Source organism: Lampetra planeri, chromosome 16, assembly GCF_965212315.1.
Source record: "Lampetra planeri chromosome 16, kcLamPlan1.2.h2, whole genome shotgun sequence".
Classification (NCBI taxonomy): domain Eukaryota; kingdom Metazoa; phylum Chordata; class Hyperoartia; order Petromyzontiformes; family Petromyzontidae; genus Lampetra; species Lampetra planeri.
In genome coordinates, this window is record NC_136122.1 from 2,599,607 (window position 1) to 2,625,208 (window position 25,602).

Below are 25,602 nucleotides of genomic sequence, written 5' to 3' on the forward strand. Positions count from 1 at the left end.
GAGGGAGGGTCCCCAGCACGTCACGCGGGCAACGGGGCCCAACCAGCAAGCACCACGTCATCGGCGGGGGCAGGTCGCAGTGGCTACCTATCAGCGGTCGCCAGGTCATCAACAGCGGACAACTGCACCGACCAAGCCGAAACCAGCGCGTTACCGACGGCGCAACCTTCATTAGGGTCCACCATTGCTCGCCATACAGTCCATGGAGACAGTACGGGTGCTCGGCGATCGTCGGAGACGGAGCCGACATTTCAGCAATGCCTGCCGGCCCTGCAGGAATTCGTATCAAGCGGCGGCGATTGGGGTGGGTTTCAGCGCCGTTTCCTTGCCCACCAAGAGATGGCTGGATGGACGGACAACGAGGCGCTGCGTGCTCTTCCGGCGATGCTGGATAGCGACGCCCTTGGCACCCTCACCGCTGCACCCAGGTCGGCACGCTCCACACTTCGTTCGGCGCTGCAAGTGCTGGCCACGGTTTATGGGCCGCCTTCCGATTGTCGCCAGCTTTTCTACAAGCGGCAGAGGGGCGACAAGGAGTCACCACTCGCGTACCGCATGGCCCTGTTGGCGTTGGCGAAGGCGGCCTTCCCGCGCATGAACGAGGAAGGGGTGGACGCGATGGTGGCCGAAAAAATTCTGCTGTTGGCCGACGACTTGAACTTCGTCATCCTGGCGCAGGATGATGCGGACATGTCTTCTTTGCGGGCTGCAAGGCACATCCATGCCAACCTGATTTCCCAACGGAGGAAGGCCAACTAGGCAGCTGCGGGTTACACCGTGGCGGCAACCACCTCCGAATCCGAGGGGGTCTTCGCTGCGGGCCGTTCTGTGGGATGGCGGTCTGACGGGCGACAGGCTCGGGACGCACCGAGCCACCGAGAGCAGCCCAAGTCTTCTGGAGCACTCGTCGTGTGCTACAACTGTGGCCTCCGGGGCCACGTGGCTTCGGGATGCCGGGCTCCTCGACAGCGCGGAGCAAGAACTGGGACTGAGGACGGCCCTCTTCAAAAGCCTCCACAACATCCTCCGGCAAGTCGTGGCACCCCACATGTTCGGCCTGCACGCACACCCACTTCTTTCTCACATGCCCCGACACACGATTCTCGGGGTTCGGGTGCTGATGCGTCGGGTCGCGGCTTGATGGGGAGGGCGCTCCAACCGAGCCAATGGTCCGAGTTGGCTCACCGTGTTGTGGCTGCGTCGGCGGGGTCGTCCGCTTACCCGCTTCCTCGAATGGACGAATCTCTGGATGCCCTGGCTGGATCACGATTCTTCTCCACCTTGGATTTGCTGTCAGGCTTTTGGCAACTTCTTTTGGATGACGAATCGAAGCCCAAAACGGCTTTTCGAACACCGCACGGCCTCTTCCAATTTAATAGTTTGCCTATGGGGCTCCACTTAGCTCCCGCAACGTTCCAGCGCCTAATGGAATTGGTTCTCGCTGGCTTGCAATGGGAGGTCTGTTGGATTTTCCTAGACGACGTGATCGTATTTAGTAGGACATTCGAGGAACATCTTGATAGGCTTCGGGCCGTCTTTCTCAAAATGTGCGCAGCTAATTTGAAGTTTAAACCACAAAAATGCCATTTGCTCCGCGAATCTGTTAATATTTGGGTCACATCGACAGACGGTCAGGTATCTCAACCGATCCCGCCAAAACGCGTTGTGTCAGCTCCTGGCCGACTCCCACCTCGGTGGGGGAGGTTAGGAGCTTCATCGGTTTTGCTTCATATTACCGGCGGTTTGTCGCGGAGTTCACTTCCATCGCTAAGCCGTTACATGCCTTAACGGCAAAGGGGGTGAAATTTCATTGGGGGCCGGAAGAGGAGGCCGCCTTTAACTCTCTTCGTGATGCCTTGGTGAGGGCCCCGCCGTTGAGTTACCCCGATTTTTCTCTACCTTTCGTGCTCGACACGGACGCGAGCAACACAGGGATTGGGGGCGTGCTTTCCCAAGTTGTTGGTGGCGTGGAGCGCGTTGTGGCTTACGGTAGTAGAGTATTGTCTCCTGCCGAGCAAAGATACTGCGTCACCCGCCGTGAACTGTTGGCTATTGTTTTCTTTATTCAACAGTACTGGCCATATCTGTACGGCCGGCATTTCACAGTCCGTACAGATCATGCAGCATTGCAGTATACCCTGCGTATTTACCAGCCATCGGGGCAATTGTCCCGATGGCTGGAGATCATTCAGGATTTCGATTTCGAAACAACATATCGCAAGGGGATTCGCCACACTAATGCCGATGCCCTGTCGCGCCTGCCGGCCACTTCGGATTGCACTTGTTTCTTGGGCTCGGGGCGTTGCAAATCTGCGAGCGACGGCCAGGATTGGGTCCTTGCGGCCGCCGTTGAGGCTCCTTCGGGCGTTGGCCCTATTGAAATGGGAGGAAAGGATTCCCTACTGGGGTTGTCAGGTGTGGAGTGGGGGCGCCTCCAAATGGAGGATACTTCCCTCCTGGTGCTACGGCGTCGCGTGGAAGGACCCGGTCAGGGGAAGTCGGGCGTTGACTCATGGGGGTTGTGCCAGGGCCTCCTCATGCATTGGGACGGGACGATCCGCCGCCACAGGCTGGTGGTGCCTTCCACGTTGAGGGGTAGGGCTGTATGGGCTGCTCATGAGCGGCTCCTGCACCTGGGCACCCACAAAACCCTTGCCATGCTCCAGCTTAATTTCTTTTGGCTGGGCATGGCAAGGGATGTGGACGATCTCTTGCAGTCTTGTACCCAGTGTGCTCAACGGAAGCCGCCAGCAAGGGGAGCCAGCCCACCGCTCCAGTCTATTTCGGTCTCCCGGGTTAATGAGCTTGTCGCTCTTGATATTTTGGGGCCATTTCCTTCCACGCCTAGGGTTAATAAGTACCTACTGGTTGGCGTGGAATATTTCACGCGATGGCCTATGGCTTGGCCCCTCGCCAACCAGTCGGCAGCAGCCGTTGCGGAGGCTTTTGTCCAGGGCTATGTCCTCGACAAGGGCGCTCCGGAACGGTTGTTGACCGATCAGGGAAAGAACTTCACTAGTTCCCTTTTACACGAGGTGTGTGAGCTTCTCGGTATGAAAAAAATTCGTACTTCCCCTTACCACCCACAAACGGATGGGATGGTAGAACGCCTGCATAGGACTATTACGTCCATCACACCAGGTATCTGAGTCCCAAACCGATTGGGACCTTCAGATCCCGGGAGTTCTGGCAGCTTACAGGATGGCTCCTCACACGGCGACCGGATTCTCGCCATTTTTTATAATGTATGGCCGCGAAGTTGACCCGCCTGTCGCGACTCAGCTGAGAATTTCCACACCACACGCTAAGTCCAAATTGACTGACCATGTTAAATTTAATATCCTCAAGTTGGCTGAGGCACGGGAGGGGCTATTCAAAACTCTGACTCTCGCCAGAAGGCGAATGAAAGGTTGCGATTGCGCCGGTCACACACGCACGAATGGCACCCGGGCGACAGAGCGTGGCTACACTGTCCCCAGGTGCCATTGGCTACCTCGTCTAAACTGTTGTGACCATGGAGAGGCCCCGTGGAAATTGTGCAGGTTGTGCGACCCCAATGTGTTCGCATTAAATGGGGGAAGCGTCGGTGGTTCGTCCACCCTTCACGGTTGAAGCCGTTCTTTGCGCCACATGCTTCCTCTCACAACTATGGCCGAACATGTGGGGGGTCCACTGACTCCTGGAGGGCGGGTTCACCACCATCCTCTGATCCGCTGATAACTGTTCCGCCTTCAGGGGTCCAAGGATTAACGCCCTCTCGGCCGCCGGCCTCCCCCGAGGGGGTCAGCGCAGGCTCGTCTGGGAAGCCGGAGGGCCGTGCGCCTGAACTGTCAACACCCGCCACCGGCCCGACCGGGTCGGGCCCTTGTGACAGACCCGCTGCACGGACACGCGCCAAGACGCACCAGTTGTTGTGAGTTGCTTCCCGCGCGTGGTCCGCTGCCGTGGGGCTGGCTCACCTTTTTTTATTTTTTTTTGGGGGGGGGGAATCACACTCTGTACATATGTTTGCATGTTGGGGCTGGGGTATTTATAGGGGACCGTCGGTTGTTTGTTACTCTTGTTATTGTTACGGGGCACACACATGTTGACTGTGTTAAGTCTTTATTGTTGTTTTTTGAGGGGTTTTGTTGCAGCCGAGACGGCTGCGGGCTGTACAGGGGGGGGGGGGGGGGGGTGATGTAGGGGTTATTACGGGGAGAAGGGCGGACAGAAAACACAAGGGTGTCTGCACACACACACGGATCTCTACATCCATGTCCGCATCCGTTAACCACTGGGGGGCCATGGGGGCTCTTTGATCCCCCATAACTCCACCCCTCGGAGGGGATTACTATAAAAGGCAGGGAGCCAGAGAGCTCGGGGCCAGTGTGGAAGAAGCTTACCAGTGAAGTCTGAAGACTGGCAGAAGAGGCCCTGGGACTCCCCTGTCTCGCTACCCTTGTCAGGGCCGAGCTGGGCAAGCCAGTGGAGCAGCCCCAAGAGCTTCCGGACCTCTGCTCTTGTAAGAGCAAGGCCGGGTTAGCTGGGTGCCGGGATCCGTGCTTTACCAGGGCCGGATCAGACAGCCTACCATAGCACTATTAGAGGAGGACTGGGAACAGGACAGGGGAATTAGTGCTAGGGGTGTTTTCCCATCTAGTACGGGTGAAGGGGCCGTTACCCCTTCAAGTATTGTACTGCCCTTGAGTTTAATAAAAGAGTGTGCCTCGACTCCGTCGTCAGTCTCCCTGGAACTCACTACACATGCATTGTTTGTAATGAAAGAGGGAATGTTTGGAAAATGACGTCTAATCGGAAACCTGCAGTAAGTCATGTGACCCAGGTAGTGATTTCTAAGCTTTATTCAGGAGAGATACAACACTGTAAAAGGATGCATGAGAGGAAATGTTTCCAACATCGTTTTGAAGAGAAAAAAGTATATTTGCGCAAAACTGGTGACTTGCAGAGATAATGCCGAGACTGACGGAGTGGAAGCCAAGGGAGAGTATGCGAGAGGACTTACACTGCCATGGGCATGGCAGATGAGATTGGCTAAATGTGCATTGTTACATTCCAGGTTCAGCAGTGGATTGATCAATGCTGATGACATTTAAAAATCACATTATAAGCATTCCGTGTTTTGCCAAGTGATAATTGAATTATACAAAGTATTAATCACGTGCACATCGAATTGACATTTCGTAGCAACGTATTATTTAATGAACTGCAGTATGCCAAGCATTCTCCCACAACCGGACATTTTCTCTGCCCCAATTAGCCCGAAGGGCCATCTGAGCTAGTGTTATTCATTGTAAGGCCCGTGGGCCACTGGCGGTCCCTGGTGGCCTTTGGTGCGGCTTCTGACGTGCGGCCCCCAACAAAACACAAAATGAAAACACACCCCATCATCGTGCTGGTGTCAAACCCCAATGGTTTCAAATGTGTGGCAGCCCTCACACTGATTGTGTCTTATCGGCGAACGTGGCCTCCCTCTGAAAATGAGTGAAGACCACTGCTCTGAGCGCTCCAACTCTTTTATGAAACGACAAGGGCCCGGACTACTCACCGGGCACAGTAAGCCAAATCACTGCACTCAGACATTCCGTGCTCGCGTTTAGAGGACGTACTGTACTGTGTTTGGCTGCTATAAATGTCAACGTGATAAGCCACTCGTTGAGCCATCGTTTGTGGCCACGTCGCTTCTAAAAAATGAGCTATATAGCTAAGTGAGCCTTACCTGGCAAAATAAAAAAAAATCGAGTTATTGTGACGTCATCGTCGTACTTGTTTTTTGTCCAATGTACGAGCGACTTGATGAGAGGATTTATGTGCAGGGGTTGATGGTGTAAGTGTACATTCATATAAGGCGTCAGTGTTTTACCGGGGGGGGGGGTTTCATGCGGTTACCAATGATGTAAATGAAGACGATTTAATTTACCAGAATTCAGAGTCGAAATGTATTGCTACAGAAAGATGCCGCTGTATCTAAGCTGGACCCAAAGAGTGACCAACATAGAAGTAAGAAAAAGGTTGAACAGAAAATAAGACAACCTGATGATGATGCAGGTGGTGATGAGAAGGGAACTGGCACTATTTGGACACATGTAGGATGGACAACAACAGGAAAATGAAAAGTTTGTTCGGAAAATGGAAGGAACCGGAAAGAGAGGAAGACCGAACAGAGGATGGCTTACTGTTTGGTTATTTCGGTAAAGTCACGTTACTTTACCGAAAGAACTATAGTATGGATTCCTGCAATCACGAAAGCTTCAAATCAAGATAGAGGATGGCTTGACGACGAAAGAAGAGATTGGTGCCGGGAAGATGTGGTACGTATTGATAATATTAGCATATGACAGAGGAAAGTGGAAACAAATGACGAAATGACGGCCTATCTGTCCATGGATCATGATGATGAGAGCAGAACATTTGAAATCGGCATGTTCTGCCTGCTATGACGGTTCAGAACATTATCATTAAACGTCTCGCAAAAAAACTGAAAAGTGCACAGAGATGCATGCTTAGAACTCCACTGATAGAGGCACACGTGGAACATACACATGTTAACCACATCCAAACTGCTAACAATATTCAGTGGCCTTGGGCAGGACACGTCACAGATGTAAGGGACGATTCTGGATGGACGAGAATAATAATAGACTCTTTGGTTCTTTCGGTAAAGTCACGTATAAAGAGAAAATAATGAATTAAATACTAGCATACGACGTTTCCATTGCAACACAAGCAATCATCATCAGGTATAAATTAAATGGAAACACAAATCTAGTATACTTAGAAATGTAATGTAATACAACAGAGAGTCGGATAACATAACAGTCAACACCCTACCTGGTTGATTACGTTCTTCCTGAGAATGCTAAATTTGAGAGAGAGATAAAACACAGAACCAGAGACATATAGACAGACATATAAGCAGACAGATGCCTCGACACAGAGGCGTGGTTTCTCTGTGTGCCTATGCTTTGTCTCTCTCTATGTATCTCTGTGATATATGTCTGCTTATATGTCTGTCTATATGTCTCTGGTTCTGTGTTTTATCTCTCTCTCAAATTTAGCATTCTCAGGAAGAACGTAATCAACCAGGTAGGGTGTTGACTGTTATGTTATCCGACTCTCTGTTGTATTACATTACATTTCTAAGTATACTAGATTTGTGTTTCTATTTCATTTATACCTGATCATGATTGCTTGTGTTGCAATCGAAACGTCGTATGCTAGTATTTAATTTATTATGTTATCTTTATACGTGACTTTACCGAAATAACCAAAGAGTGATGATGATTGCTTGTGTTGCAATCGAAACGTCGTATGCTAGTATTTAATTTATTATTTTATCTTTATACGTGACTTTACCGAAAGAACCAAAGAGTAATTCCTGCAGTCACGAAAGCTCCAAATTAAGTTTAATAACAATAGACACCTACGGGGCTATCTGCACACGGATCGTGATTATGATTAATTCAGAGTCACGGAATCGATTCGTAAGATATTTCCTCACGTGGAGTCGCTCCGTCGATTCCCGCGGCCTTGGGAACTCGGCGCTGGCGGCCCAAGTGGCTTTGTCTCAGGCCCACGCCGCTCTTGCGTTGCGACGAGTCCCCTGGTCCCCTGGTCCCCTGGTCCCCGAGTCCATGGATGGGTTCCAGAGTGTCCGGGTCGCTGAGTCTGAGTCCCTCACTCTGAGTTGGTGGCTGCATTGAGCAGCAGCAACACCAACAACAAGGCAGCGCAGAGCGGGCCTGCAGTGAGTGTCGCCTCTGCGCGGATAGTAACACTCTGGCTACCCAGCACGTGTAGCCACCACGTACACTCGCCACGTGTAGCTCACCACGTACACTCACCACGTACACTCACCACGTGTAACTCACCACGTATAACTCACCACGTACACTCACCACGTGTAGCTCACCACGTACAGCTCACCACGTACACTCACCACGTGTAGCTCACCACGTACTTACCGCGTAAAGCTCACCACGTAGAGTCGATATTGGTGGATGGAGGTGGTTGGTGTTGGCGGTGGTTGTTTGGGTCCGGTGATGAGTTAATTGGCGTCGTGCACGTAGTAACCTTGCTTAGCCCTCCATTGCGCGGGCATTGAGAAGACATCATCAGTGACGAGGGGTGTTGAGAATCGATTGCCGTTTCCAGTGTGATGTGAGGAAGAGGAGGCGGTCGTACCCACACTTTACCCCCCGCACGCGACCTGCTTTCTGATCAACTAACTCGGGGGGTCGGCAACCTGCGTTACTTATTATTTTGGTTGCCGACCCCTGGACTAACTGGTGCAGTAACATCCATACAGCTTTGCTGGCCGGATGAGGGTCAGGGTGTTTAGCACGGTTGGCTACGCACGGTGTGAAAGAAGTTGAACGTACACCTGCTGTTGCGTGGTGTAACGGGGCGGGTTACTGCACAGCGCACAAGGCCTTTGGAAGTTGCCACTTGATTGAGCATGGCTGTGTCGCAAGGAGGAGTTGGGAATGGACGTGCCATTCCACTGCGGCTGCACCACGCCGCCCCTGCTGCAGCAGCACAGCTGGAGAGTGAGGAGTAGCTTAAAGTGGCACCTCAGCCTCAATGTCGACACGAGGCTCGGAGGTGAGAATAACCCTGGTAACCAGGCGGGCACCCCAGTGCCGTCAAGGGCCCCCTTGAATTGCCTCGCTCTACCTGCTGAGCACAGCCTCTGCGTCTGCCGCTGGGTTGGCAAAATCGTGTTTTGCATTCCCGTTCACCGAATGGGATATACCGGTAAAATACTGGTTACCAGTTTGCCGTACATGTGTAATGAGGCGACATCCGATACACAACTTGTAGAGGGTTCCTTGTTTATTTCTCAACACTTTACGGACAGGGTCGCTGAGTAACATACACACTGGGCTACGTATAGCTGATCCACCCAAACAGCCACATCGGCGACGTACAACTATATACAGTGAGGGAAAAAGTATTTGATCCCCTGCTGATTTTGTACGTTTGCCCACTGACAAAAAAAATGATCAGTCTATAATTTTAATGGTAGGTTTATTTTAACAGTGAGAGACAGAATAACAACAAAATCCAGCAAAACGTATGTCAAAAATGTTATAAGTTGATTTGCATTTTAATCAGGTAAATAAGTATTTGACCCCTCTGCAAAACATGACTTAGTACTTAGTGGCAAAACTCTTGTTGGCAATCACAGAGGTCAGACGTTTCTTGTAGTTGGCCACCAGGTTTGCACACATCTCAGGAGGAATTTTGTCCCACTCCTCTTTGCAGATCTTCTCCCAGTCATAAAAGGTTTCGAGGCTGACGTTTGGCAACTCGAACCTTCAGCTCCTTCCACAGATTTTCTATGCGATTAAGGTCTGGAGACTGGCTAGGCCACTCCAGGACCTTAATGTGCTTCTTCTTGAGCCACTCCTTTGTTTTCTTGGCCGTGTGTTTTGGGTCATTGTCATGCTGGAATACCCATCCACGACCCATTTTCAATGCCCTGGCTGAGGGAAGGAGGTTCTCACCCAAGATTTGACGGTACATGGCCCCGTCCATCGTCCCTTTGATGCGGTGAAGTTGTCCTGTCCCCTTAGCAGAAAAACACCCCCAAAGCATAATTTTTCCACCTCCATTTTTGACGGTGGGGATGATGTTCTTGGGGTCATAGGCAGCATTCCTCCTCCTCCAAACACGGTGAGTTGAGTTGATGCCAAAGAGCTCCATTTTGGTCTCATCTGACCACAACACTTTCACCCAGTTGTCATCTGAATCATTCAGATGTTCATTGGCAAACTTCAGACAGGCATGTATATGTGCTTTCTTGAGCAGGGGGACCTTGCGGGTGCTGCAGGATTTCAGTCCTTCACGGCGTAGTGTTACCAACTGTTTTCTTGGTGACTATGGTCCCAGCTGCCTTGAGATCATTGACAAGATCCTCCCGTGTAGTTCTGGGCTGATTCCTCACCGTTCTCATGATCATTGCAACTCCACGAGGTGAGATCTTGCATGGAGCCCCAGGCCGAGGGAGATTGACCTTTTGTGTTTCTTCCATTTGCGAATAATCACACCAACTGTTGTCACCTTCTCACTAAGCTGCTTGGCAATGGTCTTGTAGCCCATTCCAGCCTTGTGTAGGTCTACAATCTTGTCTCTGATATCCTTGGAGAGCTCTTTGGTCTTGGCCATGGTGGAGAGTTTGGAATCTGATTCATTGCTTCTGTGAATAGGTGTCTTATACAGGTAACAAGCTGAGATGAGGAGCACTCTCTTTAAGAGTGTGCTCCTAATCTCAGCTCGTTATCTGTATAAAAGACATCTGGGAGCCAGAAATCTTTCTGATTGAGAGGGGGTCAAATACTTATTTCCCTCATTAAAATGCAAATCAATTTATAACATTTTTGACATGCGTTTTTCTGGATTTTACTGCTACGTGACTGATTCTGTAACTTTTCACGTATACATGTCTCGCAACAAACATAGCATGTTTACCTTTTTAAATGAGAAACAGATTGTAATGGTTTGCACATTTGACTTGCAATCCAGAGGTCACTGGTTCAATTCTATCTCCCGGCGCAGACGTTGAAACACTTGGGAATTTCGCTGAATCTCCCCCATAGTTTGCTTGACCTGTTGTCAAGATTTCTTCCCCGATACCTTGCTTATGATCTAGTCTAATGTGATTGAACTCGAGATGGTCTCGTGACAATAAATCAATACCTCTTTAATATTCAAAACCACAATCTTTCAACAACAACAACCGTCTCTCTTAACAAGTCAAAAGCGATGCGACATCTTCCAGCCCCTGCTGACGTCACGTGCAAGTTTTCAACACTGCTAACAGAAAAATTGATACACCACGGTCATTTAATTGACAAGTTGTGTGTGATGGAGTAAAGTGTGGGTATGCCTATAGTTTTCCAAGCTATCTGGTTAGCATGGAAGAGCAGGCAAATACCCCTCTAGAGCTCCCTCCAGTGCTAGCGGAGGCTCTTCCGTTAGTCGCGACGTGAGCAACACATTGCCGGCTTGCACCTTTACTTGAGCATTGAGGACACATTTACTTGGGCTGCCATGCGGTTTGTATGTTTGCCTGTTTCCTAACTTTCGCAAATGGTCATCGATTCTAAAAATGGTTTCCGAGTAGGGCCTTGCACGCTAATGCAGTAGCCTAGGACTCGGGGATTTTCCGCTAAGCAAACTCTGCCGGTGCGTCGGCAGGGTGGCGGTGGCGCGTGGTGCAGGCCGCGTCATGGCGGGCCGAGGCCTGCAACTCACGCTGGCACTCCTGAAACCAGACGCGTTGGCGCACGGCATTGCCTGGGAGGTTGGTGAACAAACCTACAATTGTGTGGCCCTGGCACTTAACAGCACGATAACATTGAGCCCTTTTTCCATATTAACGCAAAACCTTGCTTGAATTGGAGAATCTGTCGACTTCAGACTATGGTTGCTACGCGATTTTTGGATGTGTATGCTTTTTTAAATGATGCAATAGCTGTCATAGAGAATGCATTCAAGATGAGGGTAATGTAATGAAAGCAAAGGGAGACAAATTAGTGGAGAAATGAAAACGCAAAGATGCCAAAGAATACATAGAACTCTGCAAAATGATTCCGAAAATGATGAAGAAATAATCGGAGAACACAGCACATTAAATAAATGAAAATGTCATACAGAGCAAGCAATGAGAACTTGACAGCAGTAAAATTGAGGTTGATTATAATTGGCATCCACCAGATGCGACCAACCGGTCAATTAAACCGTGTTGTACACTGGATAATGAAGAGAATCGCACATCACATGGCAAGCCTTTACAAGAATTTAACTGGAATGGTACAGGATGATAGACATACAAATAATTGTATTGGTTTTCATTTGGGTCAATAACCAAATTAAACTAAACCGTTTATTTTATCAGGTAAAGCCCACTGAACTGTATAGCTCTTGTTTAGAAGTAAAATTGAGGTTGATTATATTTGGCATCCACCAGATGCGACCAACCGGTCAATTAAACCGTGTTGTACACTGGATAATGAAGAGAATCGCACATCACATGGCAAGCCTTTACAAGAATTTAACTGGAATGGTACAGGATGATAGACATACAAATAATTTTATTGGTTTTCATTTGGGTCAATAACCAAATTAAACTAAACCGTTTATTTTATCAGGTAAAGCCCACTGAACTGTATAGCTCTTTTTTAGAAGTGACTTGGCCATGATTTATAGCTCGAAGTGGCTTATCTGGAAATTTATAGCAGCCAAATACTCTAAATGCATGCTTCGAAATGTGAAGGGAAAAACCGGGGGACCCGTGTAAAAAAACACGACCACAGGGAGAACATGCAAACTCCAAATATACAGGCATCAAGGTAGGGATCGAATCTACGGGACCCTGTAAACCAGGCGAGGTAGTAAACGTCTAGCCACCGTGGCGTTAAATTACCTTCAATAATCATGACATATCGCAAGCCTTGTAGGTTTATGCCTGAATAGTGCTTGGATGGACAATGGCCATGCATAACAGGTAATATTGGCTGCTGCGAGGCTACATTATTTGTCAGCAGAGGACAGTGTAGCAAAGTCCATTGCTGTGTTGTACTTTGCTCCCATGTCTATGCTCCACACCTTCAACCCGCACTGATGGATGCGATGAAGTATGGTCAAATAATCCACACGACATGGGGAGGCCTGTCTAATGGTTGTATGTGTGTACTGTGTTTTGAGGCTGTGCACCAGGACGTTTTAAAGAACAAGTTTTTAATAGTGAAATCCAAAGAGTTAAAATTGAAGAGAAGGGATTCGGAGTGCTTCTATGCAGCGCATAAGGGTGAGTGACTGTTATCTCTGTGTTTCAAGCACTATTTGAAATATTAACATTATCACCCTAGTTTATACAGGTAAGCATACTTATACTGTTTATCAAGTCTATGACCAACATTTGTTTGTATTGCACACTTGTATTGATCGTGGTATTGCAATTGGAGAGCTATGTGATAAAAAACGACCACTGATATTTGAAGCCAACAGGGACATGAAGATGTTCATTATTTTATTATTAATTCGCTTGGTTGGTTACCCATGAAAGCCTCACTGAGTCTCAAGACTAATCTTCAGTATGGTCCTGCCGAGTTCTTCGCTGGAGGGGGGCGATGTTGCTACGTGTCATCTCAATTGAGTTATATACAGGTCATTTTTCAGCAATGCCAGTTGCATGGGTATGATCTTCAGTCATGTGAGGAAACCAGAGAATCTGGAGAAAACCAATGCAGAACAGTGGGAGAGAACATACAAACTGCACACAGACACTATGCAGAACAATGAGAGAGAACATACAAACTCCACACACACTCTGCAGAACAGTGGGAGAGAACATACACACTCTACACAGGTGCCCGAGTCGGAAATTAAACCCAGGCCCCTTCTTGCTGCAATGTGTAAATAGCTGTTAGAAAGGTGGTGTACCTTTTGCCCATAAAGGACCTCTTAGTGGCAGTTATAGTGCGTGAACAAATCCTTTCTTGCAAGTTCATTGCAAGTTTATCAAAATGTGCTTCTGTTAAAATGTTCCTCATGCTTCCTAATGGCAGTTAGAACAACATTATTTCTGAGCCTGTTGAAGTTTTTTTCAGCTTAACGAAGCCTGACCTAAGTTAGAACCAATGGAACTCAACGTCTATACAGCATTCCCATGAACGTATTTGTTCGTCATTGTTTAATGTATATGGTTCGTTTTTTTCTTTATAAGGATTTATTTTTTTGTCCTTTTCAGGGAGATTCTTTTTTCAACGATTGGTGGAGTTTATGGCAAGGTGAGTAGAAACACAAATGCTGTACATGAATGCGTTTACAGCCATTACAATTTTACTCAACTCGTGCAGATGCATTTTGCATTTATGCTTGGAGTGCAAGCTTTGCAGCTGTAGGTCTGAATGAGGATACAGAATAATAAGTTACGATAAAGATTGAGTTGCGGAGGGAAAGTATTTTTGTTCATACCAAGTGGGATTCGAGGTTATAAACATTTTGCATATTTAATGTAGATTTTTTTGAATATATTGAATATGTCTTAAATATATTGCCGAAAATCAAATATCTATAACTTATTAAATACAGCATGTGATATTTAACTACACGTGGTTTGTGCCCGCCAGACGAGAGCAATCGATTGCAGACACTATTCAACCAGATTGAACATGCACAGTATAGAATTACCGTATTTTCCCGCATATAGCCCGCATACGCATACAGTAGAACCTCGGAGATCGAACGCACCAGAACTCGAACAAATCGGTGTTCGAACGATATTTCCGAACATTTTTTGCCCCGGAAACCGAACGAAATTCGGAGGTCGAACGGGCAATCGCGACTTGAAAGAACCTGTACGGCTGAGACGCGTATGGCCAGCGTGCATGATGCTTGCCCAGACAAAGGTTTTACCACCTCCTCCTTACCACCTTCCACTCAAGCCATCAACTCTCCTTACTACAGGTAAAGTGAAGTTCAATGATCATTTATTTCATTGATTCCATTTATTTATTTGTTGTGTTGCTTGTATTTTTTTATGATTTTATTCATGTAATTACTGTAAACTTCGTGTAAAAATGCTTTATAATGAGAGATTGCTTGTGTCTGGAACCAATTAATGTCATTTACATTAATTGTTATGGGGAAAATTAATTAGGTGTTCGAACAAAGCAGTGTTTGAATGGCCTTCTGGAACGAATTAAGTTCGATCTCCGAGGTACCACTGTATAACCCGCAGATGCATATACCCCGCAAAAATAGCATTTTGTGTAAAACATTTCAGATAGCCCGCACCTCCATATATCCCGCATGCATTAATATCTTTAACGTCGTTACCGCCGCTTAATTCCATCATTAATACGAAGTTTACATTTGTATTACATTCCGCTATTAATTGTTAACATTACAATCATAACGTGCACAAAGAAATCAAATGAACCGAAAACGAGTGAACTTAAAACAGTGATTAAGTAAATATCCAATAAATAACACATAACTGGTAGATAAGTACAGTTTTAGCACTGGTAGATTGTGCACTGTGCAGATAATAGTGGCACTTCGGTAACGCCGTTGCCTCGCACCCCCTACCTCTCCCCCAGCTCCCCCGTCCCCAGTAAACAAATTGCGCCCACTTCAAACATTCTCGTTTTATTGTACAAACAATTCGAATAATTTAAAACGTGATAACATGTGTAATTTTAGTGTGAGTGGTTTATTCAGCAGTGCTTTAGTCAAAGGTAAGTGTTGCATAGTGGATAGTCCTACCATGAAATTTTTTTACGAGTTACGACACGTTACACGTGTAAAATATTATTGGGATAGCCCGCACCTCCATATATCCCGCAGGGTCTTGTTTTGTTTGTAAAAAGTGGTTTACCCCGCGGGTTATATGCGGGAAAATACGGTACTCCACGTTTTATATATTGGCTATTCAACAGGCACAAGCAGTAAGATATTGACAACATTGAAATGTAGCATATTTATACATTATAGATTTGAAGTTTTCGTGACTGCAAGGATTCATACTCTTTGGTTTTTTCGATAAAGTCACGTAGGTGAAAACAAAGTAAAAATGTTTTCATTTTCATTGTTTTCACCTACGTGACTTTACCGAAAAAAACAAAGAGTATATTTATACATGTTTGTTATTTGAAGACGTTAAATACCTCTTTTATTAGTTATGTTGGTGATAATTGAGGATGTACCAAAATATTATTGTCCAGTATCAAACAGACACGTTTCTGTCACTTGATGTGGGTTCGGTTTGTGCGATTTTGCGTATATGCGGAAAACCCATTTCCACCCAGAATTTGCTCCATGGGTTTAAATTTACTCCAATACTCCTATGCGGACGATGTAGGACAACATTGTGTGTGTCATATGCGGTCTATAATACGCAATTTCGCTTTGTGCATCCCCTTTTTGGAATGTGTACTGCGTAAAGCGAGTGAAACTGGTATAAACAATCAAACTTACCAACACATAAAATAGAACTTATAATAAATTTGCCACTGAGTATGCAAACGAGTATTTGTCAGAAATGCATATTATATAATTACATAAAAATGTCACTGCTTCATGATTTCTGAACCTTATTTAAATGGAGATGATAGGGAGAAATAACATATGAGGATGCAGTTGGATAAAATGAGGTGGTGAGCAAAGGAAAGAGACGTAAATAGTGGCAGCGTTTTGTATCATGGAGGGAAATGTAATGGTAATTATAAATAAGTGGGATGATTAGTCTCCGGGAAATAGCACACAGCCTCAGGATTCGTAAGTTCTTCATTTACAGGAGTCCAGGAGTCCATTTACAGGAGTCCAACATTAAGGCTGTTAAATCATAAAAAGGTTCAATATAATATATACCCCAGAAAAAGTACATTTAGACCAAATGTGTATGCATGGTCATTCTACTGCTGGATGAACTGCCTAAGCATCCACCTTCGGTGATGTCACAATGCAACAATCGTGTAAACCAGCTCCTGCTATTCTCACATCTGCTCCACACTCCACCTGTTTTGTGCATTTGTGTGTATCTATGTATATGCATATTATTGGTATTGGTTAAACAGTTATAGTTGTGTCCATTGGCTATGTTGGATAACTGGCTTTCTGACACCATTATGAAATACAGCTGCACTTATTTCTTGATTATGAAGTGGATCAGATGATCATAAAAAGCAATGCACTCCATCATTTTTTTATATATACACTTGTAATGTGACAAAGGGCTGTGATCATTTTTAGAGTATACATCTAAAACTGCATATCTGAATTTTCATGTAATTATTAGATTGCATTGGAGTCAGCTTACTCGGAGGAACCAATAAGTCAGTGTTTGTCATTTTGTTATTTTCCTAGCTGCTCATCTACTTCCCCATTAGTAACAATTCCACAGTTATGGGACAATCACATAGGTGGACAACCACAGTTAATGTCCCCAAAATATGATCACCAAAATATGCTCATTTAGCAAATCCCAAAGGTGTCTGTCTTGGCCATGGTTAGGGAATCTCACGATTTTGGGTATCGATGCTCGAAAAACCAACATAATTCCTTTGGGAATTGGGGTAATCCAGGAATAAGTGTAACTACATTACATTAGTCAATCAGCAAAACTAAATATTCGTGCATTCTATACCTACAAATAAAAATGAAACACTTTGCACGTTTGATTGCATGTGCAGTTAAGTGAAGCGTGGATGTATTCTTTATAGAAATACGCTGATAGATTGTGATTGGATTTCACTTGAGCAAACACTGCAGTGAGAAATGTGCCACCTGGTTTCATTAATTTAAATTTGCTTTACCGTTGGGTGATGCCTTTACAAGGTGCCCTTTGTGCACAGTATTGGGCTGCCTTTTTACTACCCTAGGTACTGTATGGGCAGCCCTCGGCTTACGAGCATAATTAGTTCCTGAGACCCGTTCGTAAGTCGGAACACAATTATGCACTATTTAAATGCCCATATGATCAATGTTATTAAATGTGTTACAGTTCAACGAGAAGGGAAGCATTGTTAAATATTGTAAATTTGCATGTAACACGTTTTAAATCAATGTTATTTTTATTTTATGGAAGCTGGTTCGTAAGTATGGGTGTTCATAAGTCAGGTGTTTGTAAGTTGAGAACTGCCTGTGTTCTGTGTTTATGGTTCCAAACCTGTGATTTGCAGATCACCAGTGGTCTTCAAGGCCATGTGTGTTAAGTGGCCCGTAGAATTTTTGTAAAATACCACGTAGTTTTATTGTATAGTGATCCAAAACATTTTCTTGAAGGTTGACAATGGTCCATGGGTCCAGAAGGTTAAGAAGCAGTGCTTATGTCATATTTCTAATTTTTTGTCTTGAAAAAATGAATATTTATTAAATTAAATGTACAAACCTTTTCTATAAATTAGTGAATTAAGCATGATAAATAAGAAGAGGTTTTACCCTCTGGCAATAAAATAGGTGTTAAGATTTTCAGACTTCAAATAGATACCACAAGTAGGTGTAGTTAATTCAGACTTGATTCCTTGAACATCATAACACCTTTTTATTGTCACAAGGGTAGAACTTCTCTTCTTTTTAATACTTTGATGATGGAAAAAGGTCCCATAGATAAGCATGATACGTTTTTTATTACAAGCATTTCATTTTTCACATTCTAGACAGGTGTTGAAATTTGGCCAACAATGTATGCTAGATGATGTCAGCACGCAGCCTGTCTGATGGTGTTGTACGGTAGTGGGCCGATACGGGTGTACGTCCTGGCACACCACGATGCGGTGCGAGCCTGGCGGGAGCTCATGGGACCCACGAAGGTGTTCCGTGCCGTCCACACCGCTCCAGAAAGCATCCGTGCATGCTATGGCCTCACCGACACGCGCAACACCACCCACGGCTCCGGTACAGCCATAAGGGCTATGTTTAACTATAATGCCCCATTTTTCACGTTGCTGTATACATGCTCATTTCAGGTTTGTTTTAGTTACTGTGTATTAAATCCTATTATATTGTTCAGTTTTTAATTGTACAGTTTCAACAGGTTGAGATGTTAATGATGCGATATAAAATGAAATTATTAATTTGTTGCATTTTCGTTTTAAACAATCGTTTACTCTGATTCAACAGATTCTTCTGCATCAGCGCTTCAAGAGATTTATTTTTTCTTTCCGGAGTTTGATGTGGCCTGCTGGTTTAACACGTGGGAACCAGCATTTCGAGCAGGTTGCGTTTCTTACCATCCGAAATTGTGTGTACACCTGCCGTTACATGCTTAATGTGCACCATATGTACTGGTACCACACTTGACTCTTGTCATTAAATATTTCATCTTATAGAGATCAATCTGTTTTTTTAAAGATACTGTGAAGGTATTCATATCTATGGGAGTTTTTTTTACCAATATCCCAAATTTCTGAAAAATAAGAATAGGTTTTACCCTTTCTGGCAATAAAACAGGTGTTCACATGTTCAAACACCACATAGCTTTTTCAAGGCATCACGTCTGCAAACATGCTCTGATCATTTTTAACACGTAGGTTTTCGTGACCAATATCATCCATCGTAGAGGTTGTTTTGGGTTAGATCGCGTACATATATACATGTGTCATTGAAACCCGCCACCACCCAACAAAGCCAACTAGTAAGTTTCAAATTTCATTTATTAGGTATAGCCCTGTGAGCCATGCGGCTCTTGAGTCGGGTGCAACCGCAACAAACAAAATATGAACAGAGAACATCTTAAAGCGACGACGCGCAACAGTAACATCCTGGATAAACCAGCAAATCTTTCAGAAAAAAAACCCACCATATTACAACGCTGTGTGCAAAAATCCCAGTGTGATGCAAGTCAAACAATAACCATAAGACAATTTAGATTAAAGTTATCAGGTCAACTCTGCACTTCCGCAAGAAACATGGCTTAACCATATGTTTTCAAAATCACCAAAATAAAGCTATAAAAACAATGTAACAACAGTAATCATAGGAACTGAGATTCAAATTTAACAATAAACGATATACATAACATGTACGACCAAACTTGCAGCCATGGCTGGCAGCATGAGACTCCCAGTGTATGATGTGAGTGTGAGTCAGTGGTAGTGTGAGTGAGTGTATGATGTGTGAGTCAGCGTATGATGAGTGAATCCGTGTATGATGAGTGAATGGGTCAGTGTTGTGTGAGTGAGTGAATATTGTGAGTGAGTCAGCATTTGATGAGTGAGTCAGTGTAAGATGAGTGTATCACGGCATGCTCCCCGCCATCACGGCCTCCTCCACGCCATCACGGCCTTCACGCCATCACGGCCTCCCCACCATCACGGCCTCCTCTACGCTATCACGGCCTCCACGCCATCACGACCTCCACACCATCACGACCTCCACGCCATCACGGCCTCCTCCCCGCCATCACGGCCTCCTCCCCGCCATCACGGCCTCCTCCCCGCCATCACGACCTCCACGCCATCACGGCCTCCTCCACGCCATCACGGCCGCCTCCCCCGCCATCACGGCCCCCTCCCCGCCATCACGGCCCCCTCCCCGCCATCACGGCCTCCTCCACGCTATCACGGCCTCCTCCACGCCATCACGACCTCCACGCCATCACGGCCTCCTCCCCGCCATCACGCCATCACGGCCTCCTCCCCCGCCATCACGGCCTCCTCCCCGCCATCACAGCCTCCTCCACACCATTACGGCCTCCTCCCCGCCATCACGGCCTCTTCCACGCCATCACGGGAAAAACCTTCCCGAGTTGACGCGGACGCAGAAAAAAAACGCGCGCAGGACGCCGCCCGTGCGGACATGTGTGGGGGTGGCGCGCGTGGTGAGGGTTGTCACATAAATAGAACATGCCAATTCATTGCTAGTACAGCACACCGGTGTGTTGGAGAGCCAAGCCACAACATTTACAATCTGAGTATGACGTTTCGCCAGTAATTACAACTAGCTTCATCAGGCGACAGATTTGTGAAGTCCTCCTCTTTTGTTCCTTATTTAAAGGCGTAGATGTGGTGACCACACTAGGCCTCGGCAAGGTAAGGTAATTTACCCTTTTTACCGGGTAAAAGGGTAAAGGTAAAGGGTAAAGGTGTTGACATGCCAAGGGATAAGGTAAAGGGTAGGGTAAAGGTAGCTCGGAAGAATTACCCGGTAGGGTAAAGGAAGCGCAAAGTATTACCCGGGAAATACGGTACCTTGTTTACCGCTAAAAACTCCGTGGTGCAGTCCGTGACCTCAATTTAACAAGTAATATTTAAACAAACTTTTAAAAAACATGCTTTTATTAAATGTATTATTAATGGCAGAACTCCACGACTCCAGGAAGTGGCCCCGAAGCTTGCCATCACATAAGGGAATGTGGCCAATTACAGCCAACATCAGTTGAGCGTGGATAATTAGACCCAAGCCGAAACATAAGATCTAAAAAAGAATGTTTAAAAACATTTTTTTATGATAGAATATAGTATTGTCATCAGTATGACATAAATATACCAAGTTTGCAGTCGATACCACATTAGGAAGTGGGTAAAAATTGAGTTACAAGATTTGAGGATACAACAACGACAACAAACGTGTAAAATTGGAATCATCGAGAGTATTCTATATGAATAAAGCGCTCTGCCTAGCATTTACCGTTAGAAGCCTTGTTCATGTGTAGTACCCTAGTAATTACCCTGTAATCGGGTAATTTGTATGTGGTAAGGGTAAAAGGTAGGGTAAAAGGTAGGCTCGTTGCTTTTTACCTATTACCTTTTACCTTACCTGCTGAAGGGTAAAAGGTAGGGTAGAGTGATTGTATTGTGGTAAGGTAAAAGGTAGGGTAAAGGTAGGCTCGTTTTTACCGTTTAACTTGTACCTTACCTTGCCGAGGCCTAGACCACACTTCTGCGCTCTTGCGGGGGGGGGGGGGGGGTTAATGAGCCAACGTACATTATGCATGCGCATTATGCGAGCCCTTTGATCTTGTCTTTCCTGTCCATTGTGTGTATTAAAATAGCCATACCAACGGTAATCCCTATTGAAGTATGGTGCCCTGTGTAGGCATGCATTTAAACAATGTATTATTAAACACGTGTTTCTAAATGCTAAGGGGGAAAAAAACAGAGGACCTGAAGATAAATCTACCCGACTACGGGGAGAACATGCAAACTCCAAATATATACAGGCATCAGGGTTGGAATCGAACCTGCGACCTCCTATATAAAAGGAGAGGTAGTGGTAGTTAACATTTCGCCACTGTGGCGCCCACGGAAGCATATTCTCTGTTTGGTGGATTAAACGCCTCAACTGGTGAGCGGTCTCGGTGGAGGTCTCATTTTAAGAGAAACCCACGTTTTCCAGTGTAGTGGTTGTGAAATCCTCGCCTCAAATCCCGTCTTCTCACGGTGCCTCGTCCTCACCTTTGACCCAGTTTATCCTTGGCAGCTGCTGCATTGGCGTGGTTAACCCACGCCCCCTGCAGAATATTTATTACCCACACTAATACTATAAAAGCTGACTGAAATGAAAACGGCGCTTAGCCAATCAAAGAAAGGGGGCATGCCACTTGACCATGACAGAAACATCTCGATCCACGAATTAATCGTTGTCATTGATTATATATTAGGGATTGTGCTCAATGATTTCCCTGCGGAATTTGAAAAATGTTCTTGCAAATTGTATCTGAATGTAATTAATAATTTTCACAATCTCCCCACAACGCCAGCTCGCGCTGCTCCCCGCTCTTGCTCCTAAACTGGCAATTTTTAAGTTAAAATATCTCATTAAAACCCTTACTTTTTCTCCGATAACCGTGGATTTTAAGTTGAAGTAAAAGTGGACATTTTCAATATGGCGGCTTCGATGGGGCGGAATCGATGTTATGAGGGCAGAATCGATGTTCCAAATCACAATTTGCGATCCATAACACCATAGATGGGCAAAGATGCCCACTTTATCGTAATACAGCGAACCACCCTGGGCGATGGTTACGCCGTTGAGCTCGTCATTGCGCACGGCGAGCTGCAGGTGTTGGGGGGTGATCCTCATCTTGTTGTTGCGGGCGGCATTGCCAGCCAGCTCAAGGATCTAGGCGGAGAGGTACTCGAGCACAGTGGCCCGGTAAAGATGGGTGCCGCAGCGCCGACTCGCTGGGCGTAATCGCCGTCGGAGCAGCCTGTTGTACACGGCCCACTGGGAACTGCATGCAGGCAAGCGAAGAGCTGGACCTTTCCTTGTCGCGTCCAGACATGATGAGAACTAGGACACAATGTACGACCGACAACATGAAGATGAACTGTGAGGTTCAGCTGTGCCCGTGAGCGGCTTTCATAGCAGAGATAAGGATCGGAGAGTGTGGCACTGCTGATTGGCTGCTCTTGGACGAGTCCCACCCCTCCCTCAGCCACCAAGGAGAAGCCGGGACACAACATTTGCTTTTATTATCCTGCCTATAAACGTCATTTTTTGTCTGTCTTTGTGGTGTGTGTATGCGCGCGGCTTCCTTGTAACGCATTTAACTGACAAACCATTTTTTTGCGTATTAACAAAGTACACAAATACAACAAACTAAGCCCCTGGATAAACACGTTGTGTGGGGGCCGTTGGCCCCCGGGGTCCCTCCCGCCTGCATCCCCTATTCCGTTTACGTTACCCCACCTCCCTATTACCCGCTACGGTTTCGCCGGCATTCAAACGCTACGCCCCTACTGTTACAGCCTCGCGCCGCGCTCCCACGCTGCGAGCATACGTGCGCACAGCATCATCAATCAAACGCCACACTCCCCCTCTTTACACCGCTACGTACAGCTCTCGCACACTGTGAGCGTGTGCCCGTCTATAGCCCTGTGCGGCACTCGCCTCCACGTCGAATAACCACGTTACCAATGCGCATCCGTATCCGACACGTAACGAACGTATGCGCACTCACGCACACAAGCTCTCCGCGGCACTCACTCACCACTGAATACTCGCATTATGATCGCGCACCTGTATCACACACGGAGTGAACACACGCGACACCCACTCTCGCACCGCTCTGCGCAGCGCTCCCCCGAGGCGAGCCGCAGCACTACAGAACCACTGTGTACACACGCTCACCCACGCGCTCAGCTCCGCGCAGCGCTCACTCACGTGGCGAACCACTGTGTACACACGCGCATCCACACGCTCACACTGCTCGACAAGATCACGCGAGGCCACGCTTCGCTATTAATGATTTATTATCTGCTACCTGGTAATTGATGTTAATCAGTGAGTCGACGAGGCTGGCCTGTTCCACTAAACCTGTACCTATTCCCTATCTATCGGCTATTATCCTACTTCACCTCCCCACTCCCCGTCAAGTGTCCACGGCGGTCCGCTGATCCTTGTGCTAACAGCGTACCTCGGTGCGTCGCACGGACGTCCGGGTCGCTGGCTGGAGCTGCTGCTGGTCCTCTGGCGCTGGAGACAAGAGAGCGATTTCCCCTTTGCGCTCCCTATTTATCCTCCCTACCTCAAAGGGATGCGGCTCTGAACAATAGGCTCGCGACCCTCTGGCACGCGCACGGCGGTTCCGGGCGCTTTTGATATGCTAATTAATGCTCAACCTGCGCGGCGCAAATTCCAATCAATCCCTTTCTCACGCAGGCCCCCCCATTATTGCAGTTCATGCGGCGGCGTCCGTCACAAAGGCTCGCCGTGGGAATCTGTGCACAGGCTCCCCGCGCGCCTCCCCTCTCCCGATCTATTCATACCTTCAGCTCAATCATTTACCCTCCCCAACAATTGTGCCTGCGCGCTCAAGCGCAACTATCCCAACCTTCCGCGACTATGCGCAAGAGCCCCTGCGGTCCTGCTACTCATGCTGTCCCGTCCTTCCCCTGCTGGCCTCGTCGACGCATGGGGGGGGGGTGTGTGTGGGGGATGCGTTTCAACCGTGGTGGCCGAATGCCCCTCGCCGCGGCCACACCATATTAAGGCCGGTCGCAGCGCCGCGGTGCAACGTAGCGTCGGGGGAGGTCATCCAATTCCCTGATCGCCGGAAACCGTGAGAGTTAATCCCGATAAGGGTTTCTCGGATAAAAACCGGTCGATCAGGTGTCCTCCCCTTCCCGCTCTATGGGGGGGGGGGATGCGTGCGGGTGTGTTCATGTGAGGTGAGGTGAGGGGGACGTGGGGTCGGCTCCATCGCTAGGTGGTGGCGAGGCCGCAGATGGGGCGCCTGCTGAACGGCTTCGTGGTGGCGGCATCACATAGCCCCCTGAGGTGCCAGTCCCCGTCCCGGGTTGACTGGAGCACCTTGCTTGGGCCGCGCCCACGAGGAAACGTTGTGGGGTCCGGGGGATCCGTCCGGACCTGGTGGCTGGTCTCGGGGCGGGTGGCTCCATCCTCTGTGGCTCCTGCAGCGGCCTCCTCCTCCACTCCAGCGGCTCTCCCCGTCCTCCGGCACCTGTGGGCTGGGACACAAACTCAGCAGCGGAAGGGTTTAGGGGCCGTCGTCCGCGTCGTCTCCTGACTGGATCGGGGCGTCTCGGGGGCCCGGCGAGGCCCATGTAGGGTGCGAGGCCCCCCAACACGAGGGGTGCGGGTACTCCGGGATTTCGGGGCCTTCGGGTGACGGGGTTCTCTCTCGCCGGGGCCGCTTTCCACGGTTTTAAGCTGCGGACGTTGACCACCGTCTCTCGATCCCTCTCCCCGCCATAAATTAGTACCGTCCAGGGGGAGATCTGTCGCACCACGGTCCAGGGTCCCCGCCAGTAGGTCGTCAGTTTCCCCACTTGCCCGGCCCCGACGCGAGGGGTGTGTAGCCACACCTTAGCGCCTGTCAGGAATAAGGGGGGTTCCATGCGGGGTCGGGTGCCCTGTTCCTGCCGCCGATGCGCGGCTTCCCCTTGCGGGTATGCTCGGCCTCGGGCTTCTCGTAGGGTCTCCAACAGGTGTTCCACGGGGCGGCTTCCCTCCTCCGGCTGGGGGGAAGGGACGCCGAATAGCAGATCTGCGGGTAAACGAGACTCACGGCCGAACATCATTAAAAACGGGGTTTGTCCCGTCGACGTGTGTACGGTGGTGGCGTAGGCGAAAAGGGCGTAGGGGAGGTGTTCGTCCCAATCCCGTTGATTTGCGGCCGCCATACGT

General features: G+C 47.7%; 1 protein-coding gene across 3 annotated transcripts; it reads left to right on the forward strand.

The window, feature by feature from the left end:
• Positions 1–7,499: 7,499 nt before the first annotated feature.
• NME6 (NME/NM23 nucleoside diphosphate kinase 6) lies at positions 7,500–19,534 on the forward strand. Of its 3 annotated transcripts, XM_078601348.1 has the most exons (7): positions 7,500–7,747; positions 11,203–11,308; positions 12,712–12,814; positions 13,757–13,796; positions 14,335–14,475; positions 18,245–18,405; positions 18,631–19,534. In XM_078601348.1, the coding sequence occupies exons 2-7, from the start codon at positions 11,234–11,236 to the stop codon at positions 18,777–18,779; spliced, it is 669 nt and encodes a 222-aa protein (XP_078457474.1). In that variant the 5' UTR covers positions 7,500–7,747; positions 11,203–11,233; the 3' UTR covers positions 18,780–19,534. The 3 variants fall into 3 exon arrangements, with proteins under 3 accessions (XP_078457474.1, XP_078457475.1, XP_078457476.1); XM_078601349.1 differs by lacking the exon at positions 14,335–14,475 and having other exon boundaries at positions 18,631–18,836; XM_078601350.1 differs by lacking the exon at positions 11,203–11,308 and having other exon boundaries at positions 7,658–7,747; positions 18,631–18,836.
• The last annotated feature ends 6,068 nt before the right edge of the window (positions 19,535–25,602 follow it).